The sequence below is a fragment of the Arachis duranensis genome, chromosome 4 (assembly GCF_000817695.3).
Source record: "Arachis duranensis cultivar V14167 chromosome 4, aradu.V14167.gnm2.J7QH, whole genome shotgun sequence".
NCBI lineage: Eukaryota > Viridiplantae > Streptophyta > Magnoliopsida > Fabales > Fabaceae > Arachis > Arachis duranensis.
The window spans coordinates 100,593,708-100,602,811 of NC_029775.3; the positions used below are offsets into that span (position 1 = coordinate 100,593,708).

Here is a 9,104-nt window from a genome sequence, read left to right on the forward strand (position 1 = left end):
TCATAACAAATTAAAAAAATAAAAAATATCTTTTAAACTCTAATAACAAAAATTTTTTACCATCAATTTTAAATTTAAACCATCTCCCACTCACTATCAAACCCTAGCAGCGCCGTCACCCACCTCCCGCAGCTCTAACAGCGCCGTGACTTTCTCAATTAAAATAACCATCCGATTACATATAAAACTATTCACTTTTGAAAATGTTAAGTCGATATATACTTCAACCAAATGTAATAAATTAATCATCCAAATACTCATTAAAATAACCATCTGCATATATACAGCATTGAACATTCAAATTATTTTAATTACACTTACGTAAATAACCATCCGCATTAGATATAACAATAACCATCCGCCAACCTAATGTAATGAACATCTACATCAAAAAAAAGCTTTCACTTTTGTACTTGATTCCTGTTGTCAAGCACAGGATGGGAGAGAAGACAACAGCGGGACCAGTGTAAAGATGAGTGGCGCGTTCTGTGGTGACGAAGACGCTGGCACCAACCATGCCGCCGACGCCGAGGGCAACGAGTTGTATCAGCGTAGAGTGCGGGGCATGTGGGAGTAGGATCAGGCGCGGAGGTAGGTTATCTCGTCGTAGGAGATAGAAACTGAGACGACACGGGTTGCAAGGTGAGAAGGAGTGTGAGAGAGACGTTGGGAAGGAGAAATCGTCGGCACGGAGGAGGGACTGCACGAGTGGCGTGATGCAGGACTGCGAGAACGACGCAAACTACGTGACGGTGCTATTGGACGTTCGTTGTGCGCACGTCGGCGTCAGCCGGAACTATAGACGACGACGGCAGATGTCTGTGGCGGCACGACACCGGTAAGCGAAGAAAAGACCGACGAAAAGCCAGTCACATCAAATGAGAGAGAGACCGTTTTTTGAGTTTACGTAACTGTTGTAAATTTTTATTTATTTTAAATTTTAAATTAGTAATTATTAAAATTAATTATTTATTTATTATTCAATATTAATTACAATTTTATCTCTATCGTACACATTATACACTAAATTTATTGGTTTAACATACTTTCTCTTTTGTTAAACTTGACTAAAATAATAATCTGAATCACGGATAAAATAATTATCATATGTTTTCAGCGACAAACAAAATATTTTTGAGAAAATTAAAAAAATATGTATTGAAATAAATTTTTATATAAATATCAAAATCAAATGTTTATACAAAGTTTATAACAAAATAGAAATAAAAATTTTAGGAACAACCAAAACTAAGATTTACGAAACACTCAAAAATATATTTAAGTGAATTACTGTATTTACATATTATTAGCAAACTAAGTGGGTATTATAACTACTCCTCAATTTTTTCCCAAAATAAACAAAATCAACAACCAAATAATTAAAAAATGGCATCCAAAGCATAACTTGTAGCTACCAAATTAATTATTCAGTAACCTGAGAAATTAATAAAACAAATTCCTCTAAAATTCTAAAGAGTTATGCCCGTTATCCATGAGGCAACTCATAAAGTTGGGGTTGCAATTCATCTTTCCAATACTCTTGACTTCAACCACCACCAACTCATCCGTTAACCGGTAAACCAACACAAGGGCAACTAAATTACCATCTTGCCCTTCCAACCTTGCACCTTCACATTTCTCATTCCTTGTCACTGTTAAATTGGTCCCCTTAGCCAACTCATCCACCTTCTCTAGTATCCTCTCTACTTTCTCTCTCAGGACAAATCGCTCCACATGATTCAGAACACCGTTATTCACAAACAGACCCGACATGTCCAACCCAGTCGAAAAAGATATCAAGTCAAATGCATTTAACGTTTTAATTTTTATTTGACTCTTCTCCCATTCGGGTTCTTCAACAAGAACCCGATTAAGTTTATACCCACCCGAATTAAACCACGGGTCTTGCATAATCTCGTCAACGGTAATTCGCGTTTCTGGATTTACATCCAACAAACGCGATATAAGGTTTCTTAATCCACAAGATATCCACTTTGGAAACCGAAACTGACCGCGGTAAATCTTCCTGTACAAAACTGTAATATTGTAATCATTGAAGGGTAAAAAACCCGCTGTCAATGCAAACAAAACGACGCCGCAGGACCACACGTCCACCGTGGCGCCATTATATCCTTTCTTGGCCAAGATCTCAGGTGCCACGTAAGCAGGGGTCCCACAAACTGTGTGGAGCAAGCCATCAGGTCGGATCTGGTTCTTCACGGCGCTCAACCCGAAATCGGAGACTTGAAGGTTGCCGTCATCGTCAAGGAGGAGGTTGTCGAGCTTGAGATCACGGTGGTAGACGCCGGCGGAGTGGCAGTGCTTTACGGCGGAAATGAGCTGCCGGAAATATTTTCTGGCGACGTCTTCCGTCAAGCGGCCGCCGTGGGCGACCTTTTGGAAAAGTTCTCCGCCGGCGGCGAACTCCATGACAAGGTAGATTTTGGTCTTGGTGGCGAGGACCTCAAGGAGGTTGATGATGTTTGGGTGGTGGCGGAGGCGGCGCGTGACGGAGATCTCGCGCTCCACGTTGGCTGCATGGCAGTTGGAAACGATGTTGCGTTTGCTAACGGCCTTAACTGCCACGCTTCCACCGTCGGCCACGCGCGTCGCGTGGTACACTTTAGCGGACGCTCCTACGCCCAGAAGTTCGCCGAGCTCGTACTTGCCGAACAAAACGGTGCTGTCGTTTTGTGTTGGTGGTGTCGTTGGCTCGGTTTCCACGACGGCGTCGTTTTTGGAGTAGCTCATAGTTTGAGGTAACTAACTAACTAACTTAACTGACGTAACTAACCAAACTCGATGGGAAGAAGTGGTTTTTCGTGTGAGAAGATTCGAATAGAAAGAGAAGGAACCAAGTGGCTTTGTGACATAGAAGAATAGGTGGGAAGTGTTTGTTTACTATTTGGGTGTAGGGAGAGAGATAAAGAATGAGTATTTAAAGACTCATCTGGTGTGTGTTGTATACTATTACTGTATTTCATCATTTACTTTTAAGACAACGATATGGTTTTAAAAAATTGATAAAAATTCTATTTGCGTGCTAAGTAAAATTTGTTGGAAAATTAAAATTATGTATACATTGCGCATAAAACATATTATATCATATTTAAAATGGTAAAAATTTAGTATTTTAAATATTTAGTTGATAGTTATTTGATGATAATTTAGTTAAATTTATTAAATTATTTAATAATTTTTAATTTTTAATTTTATATTATTTTATAAAAAAATAACACTGAAAATGTTTAACTGTGAAATAAAATTTTTTTTAATTTTGACATAAAATTTTTTAATCAACACATGAATTTTTTAATCGCGTCATTTCTAATTAAATGATGTATTTTTTAATATTAAAGTAGTTTGAGTCGTATTAAACTTATATATAAGAGGTCTAGTCATTTTTATGTCATTTACAAATTTAATTCTAAAACATATTCGAATGTATTTTGTTGGGTGAGTGAGTTTAAATTTTGGACTTGTAATTTTTTAAAGATTTCTTATGTCATTTATAAAAAATTTCTGCGTCATCCTAACTAAATAATGTGCTTTTGTTGTCATTGAATTGATTATGTGGCAATTGAACTAATATATAAGAGATTTAGTGTGTGTTTGGATTACAGTTTGCAAACCCATAAAATTGATTTTGTAAAATTGATTTTGATGATAAGTTAGTTTGAGTTAACGTGATTTATGTTTGGTAATCTTTATATCAAAATTGATTATAGTAAAATAAATGTTGTTTGGATTATACTACTCAAAATCACTTTTAGATGAAAAATTACTAAAATAGACATCAATTTTATATACCTGTAAAATCAGAATACTATAAAAAATAATATAAAAAATATTTGTCATATAAATAAAATAAATACAATAAAAAATAAAAATATAAAAGAGAGTACTATAAATTTTATAATGTCACACAAAAAAATATTCTATAATTTTTTTAGTATCGTCAGTACTCTTTAATTTAGTATTATTTTAGACTATAAATTTTTATTATTTATGACTCTATTGTTACTTATAATTAATTTTTTATTTATTTTGTCCTTTTTTATAGGATCAATTTATATTATACAAAATTTTGATAATAAATATAACTGATGAATTTGGAAAACTCTAAATTAAATTAGTGATGATTAAACATTATTAATATGATTAATTACAAAATTATTAATTTGATTTTGGTTCATATGTGTTAATTAAATAATTTTGCTGTGCAGATTTTACTATTGGGCCGAAAAAAAGCCCAAGATGTTGAAAGAGAATCAGCCTTGGTTATAAAAATGTTAAATGTTGTGGCTGAATTATTATTACTCTTATTGGACCAAATTTAATTATTAGCCCAAATCAACTTTAAAGAAAAGATCCACTAGCTTGGTCCGAAATCAAAGAAAAGAAAATGGGGCACAATATTTTTCTTTACTCAATGTGAAGATAATAGTTACTAATATCATTCTTATAGAAGAAAATGAAGGGTAGGGTTGGTAAAAAAGAAATATTTTAGCTTCTCCTAAACATGAAACGTGAAACATGAAATGCAGAAGCTATAAATTTGAGCTTCTCCTAAACGTGGGTTCAGAGGCAGAAGTTCACAAAGATAAAAATTGTCAAACATCAAAGTGAAACTTTCAAGAAGCTCAAACGGGCTTCTCTCCTTCCCAACGTGTTTGCCAAACACACCCTTAATCATTCACGTGTCATTTGTAATAATTTGATGTGTCTTTTGAATTTAAAATACATTTAAATATATTTTATTAGTGAAGCGAGTTAGTTTTGGACTTGTAGTCTTTTGAAGATTTTTTGTGCCATTCACCAAATTTGTGTCATTCATAAAAAATTTCAGTACTATTTATAACTAAATGATGTATTTTTGTTATTGTGAAATTAATTGTGTGATATTTAATTAAAAAAATAAAAAAATAATGATAATGATGCTAATAAAAAAGGAGCAGAAAAAAAAGAGAAAGATGAAAAAAAAAATTCAAAAAAAAAAGCAACACAATACACACATAAGAAGAAGAAAACATGTAAGTAAAAAAAAAATACACATAAAATATCTTAGTTAGACTTAATTAAAAAAAAAATGGACTGTCTAACTTTTTTGTTTAATAATAACACTAATCTACTAAATCACTCGCCATAAAATAATTTTTTAAGAATAAAATTTATTTTTCATTTTTATACATTATACATTATGCTAAATAATATATATACACAGGGACGGATCCAGAAATGATATTATGGGGGGTCAATAACACATATAATATTAAAAATGATGTAAAAAAATTATATAATATAAGATGTATTACAAAAATATATTGACAAAGAATATATTTTAAAGTAAAAAGAAATATGTGTATACTTTTTGCTAACGAAATGGTCGATTCTTCATATCATAAAATTCACCGATAATAGAATTTGTGTAAAATTTTTCAGTAATTTTCTTTTCAATATAATTAAAAGAAAATTATCAAGAAATTCATCTTTTATTTTGTTTCTAAGTTATTTTTCACAATATTCATAGTTGAAAAAGATCTTTTAATTATAGCAGTTGAAACAGAGAGAATTAATACCAAATGAATAAAAAAGACGGCTATAAGAAGAAAAAGAATTCACTTTATGATATTTAAAATTTTTTATTTAATTAAAAAATATTAGTAATAATATCTTTTTCAAATTTCTTTAATATTGTTACTTACTTTTTAGATATTAAAAATTATTAATATTTAAATTAGACTGAACTTTTATTTATACTAGACTAAATAATAAATAATTTTTTTTAAAAAATTAAATTATACATAATAACTTATTACTATTAAAAAAAGTTGGGGGCCGAGGCCGCCACTCGCCCCCCTTATATCCGTCCCTGTATATACATATATGTTAATAATAACTTAAATCTTAACTCAAGAAAATAACTTAAATGGAAAAATAAAGCCTTCAATAAAAAAAACAAGGAAATATGAACCAACAAAAAAAATATCCTATTTGATTTTGGACTTTTTTTTTAAAAAAAACTTATAATGCACCTTAATTATCTTTAAATTTAAACCAATTTTCTGGTTATTAAAAAAAATAGACAAATTGACCATTCTTACTAGATGACAAATAATTACTTGTTGACATGTCAGATAACAGTATCAAGTATCAACTTTAAATGATTACAGAAATTAAAAATCTCCACTTTACCTCTTTTTCTTTCTCCCCTTTTTCTTTTTTCTCTTCTTTTTTCATGAATTTTTGCTCCTAACTGTTAAGCTTGTCTTTTGAGTTTAAACTCTGATACCAATTGAAAGTTTCCAAATGAATTGAAAAAAGGGATTGAATTAATGAACCTCTTTTAAAAATTATGCCGCGGATAGATAAATTAGGAGATTATTCGTGATTTTGTCCCTCTAAAATGCAAAACAGAAAGTTCAGCAAATAGAAAAGGAGAAGAGTGACACATCGATATATTCTAGTAGAATTTTTACTATAATCAAGATTAATTGTTCAATCACCAATTTCAAGAGGCTCACACTCTTGTAAATCACCTAAGTTATCTCAAGTTTAGTAAATCACCTAGGTGCTAACCTAACCTAGTTAAGAGGAACCAGGTGCATTCTAACCCAACTCACTTTCGAAATCAAAATACTCAAACAAAGATTAAATGGCTTTTGTATGCACTACTCTCTTTGCCTTTTGTGTCTCTTAAAGTAAGCTTAAATCTAGACAAAAGAAAAATAAGAATACACTCAAAAACAAGAAAAATAAGGCTTGTTTATATGATCTTCAATATACACGAAAATAGTTGCTTCTTTCTTGAAAGAAATCTTTATATATAGAGCTTGGTTGCTCATTTAATGTTGGAAGCATTCCTAATATGATTAAATTAGTTGTTGCTGCTTTAATGCTCTTAGATGTTAGCATTAAAAAGAGAATCTTTCCTTATTTGTTCTTCAATAACAAGTGCAATAGCTTTCTTTTCTTTTTGTTTTCATGAGAATATATCACAATAAATATTTATATGTTTAATGTTTGCTTGTTGCAGAATCTATCAAATCTTTCTTGCAATACTTGAAATATTTAAGGATCAAGTACGATTTCGGTCCCTAAGATAGGGGCTGAAAATTTTTTTCATCTCCGGCCTTTTTTGTTACAAAATGGCCCCAAAAGCTTAACTTAGTTTTAAAATCGTTCTTCAGACGAAAATACCCTACCCCATTCTTTTCCAAAATCAACCAGAAAGCAGAGGCAGAAGCAGAGGCAGAAGAAAAAATAGAAGCAAAAAGCAAAAGTAGAATCATCAATAACAACAACAACAATGAATAATAGAATCACAGCAACAACAAAAGCAGAAGCAAAAACAGAAGAAGAATCAACAACAATAAAACAACAACAACAATAGTAAATAGTGAATCAACAACAGCAACAATAAAAGCAAAAATAGAAGCAGAATCAACAACAACAACAAAAGCAAAAACTGAAGCAAAAGGAGAAGCAGAAGGCAAAAGCAGAAAGCATAAGCAGAAGGCAGAAGCAACAACAATGAAACACCAATGGATTTGCTGACGTGACCTCATTCCAACGTCGGTGACGGGATAGAGCTCGATGGCGACCAATGTAAAACCTGGAAAATTAGTAAATGATTAGTCAATAAATTAATTATTAAGCAAATAAATTAGAAAATAGAATTTTATGGTTTAGTGAGGTAGAACTAATGAAAATAAAAAATTTGACACTAAATTTTAAAGAATTTGGCCTAAAATTGGGTCGAATGGACTAAACCGGCCAAACCGGGGCCAAGGCCCATGTATATAAAGCCACACTTCAGATACTTTTCCCTAAAATGAAGAGAATCGCGCTGAAGGGGGAAGGGAGATTGAAGAACCCTAAAAACCTAGCCCTTCTTCAATTTCAATCTCAGATAACTTTTGATCTGAAGCTCCGATTATCGCACTGTTTGCGGCCACGCGACCAGCGCTACGAGCTCTACAAAACCCAATTCTTGATTAGGTATGAAACTCATTTCTCAGTTTCAGTTTCCTTCACCCCAATTTGGTATTGTTTTTTCCATATTTTTCTCTGGTTGCAAGGTGGAAAGGCACACTCATTCGATGTGGAAAGGCACTCTTTTTCATATATCCTCCAGAAGAAGGTGGAAAGGCACACTCCTTCAATGTGGAAAGGCACTCTCTTTCATTTGTGATCGTTCTAGAGATGCGCAACCTAGAGACAAATGTCTGGGTTAGCTACCAGATGTGTCGAGTTCTGGCGATTTAACCGACACATGAGCTAATGGCCAGTAGGATAATCATGCATCATGTTACATTTGTTTACTTTGTTTGGGTGTGCATACTTATTTTGTTTTGTCTATCTGATAAATTCTGTATAACTAGTAACTGTGATACTTGTTGTAACTGTTCTTTAAATATGTTGCCTTTTATTTGCTTGTGTTTGTGATTGTCTTTCAGTTTTGAGCAGTGGCGGAACCAGAAATTTCATAAGAGGGGGGCCAATTAAATATAAAATATAACAAAAAATTAACAAAATATGATTTGTAGCATATATATCAAAAAAGTAATTATATTATATAAAAGTCAATGTTCAACTACATACTTTAAGATTTTGATATTTTTAAACTTGCTCGACGATGCTTCATGGAACTAAAATCATCAATTATCATCTCTGAAGTGAATTTTGAAGCAATTTCCTTTTCAATATATACAATCATACAATCTGCTAAAAATTCATCTTCCATCTTGTTTCGAAGCCTTGTTTTAATAATCTTCATAGCTGAAAAGGCCCGTTCAGTTGTTGCTGTTGTCACAGGAAGAGTCAAAACAAGACGAATTAATCTATCAATTAAAGGATATATATTTGATTTTCCTGTCTCTGTCAATTTTTGACACAATTCAGCAAGAGTAGACAAATTCTGAAAATCTGGAGCTTTAACCACATCAAGTTCATAATGTTGTAACTCATAATCCAATTGAATCTTTTCTTGCTTAGAAAAATCTAAAGAATAGAAATTCTTTACAAGATTGCATATGTTGCAAACACTGAATAACTTGAAAGCATCTTTAGAATCTAAAGATGTACTCAATATGAGGAGCTCG

General features: G+C 32.0%; 1 protein-coding gene across 1 annotated transcript; it reads right to left on the minus strand.

The window, feature by feature from the left end:
* Window positions 1-1,254: 1,254 nt before the first annotated feature.
* LOC107485242 (CBL-interacting serine/threonine-protein kinase 14) lies at window positions 1,255-2,926 on the minus strand. The gene has a single exon (XM_016105757.3). It carries the CDS (start codon window positions 2,749-2,751, stop codon window positions 1,462-1,464), a length of 1,290 nt encoding a protein of 429 aa, XP_015961243.1. The 5' UTR covers window positions 2,752-2,926; the 3' UTR covers window positions 1,255-1,461.
* Window positions 2,927-9,104: the final 6,178 nt, after the last annotated feature.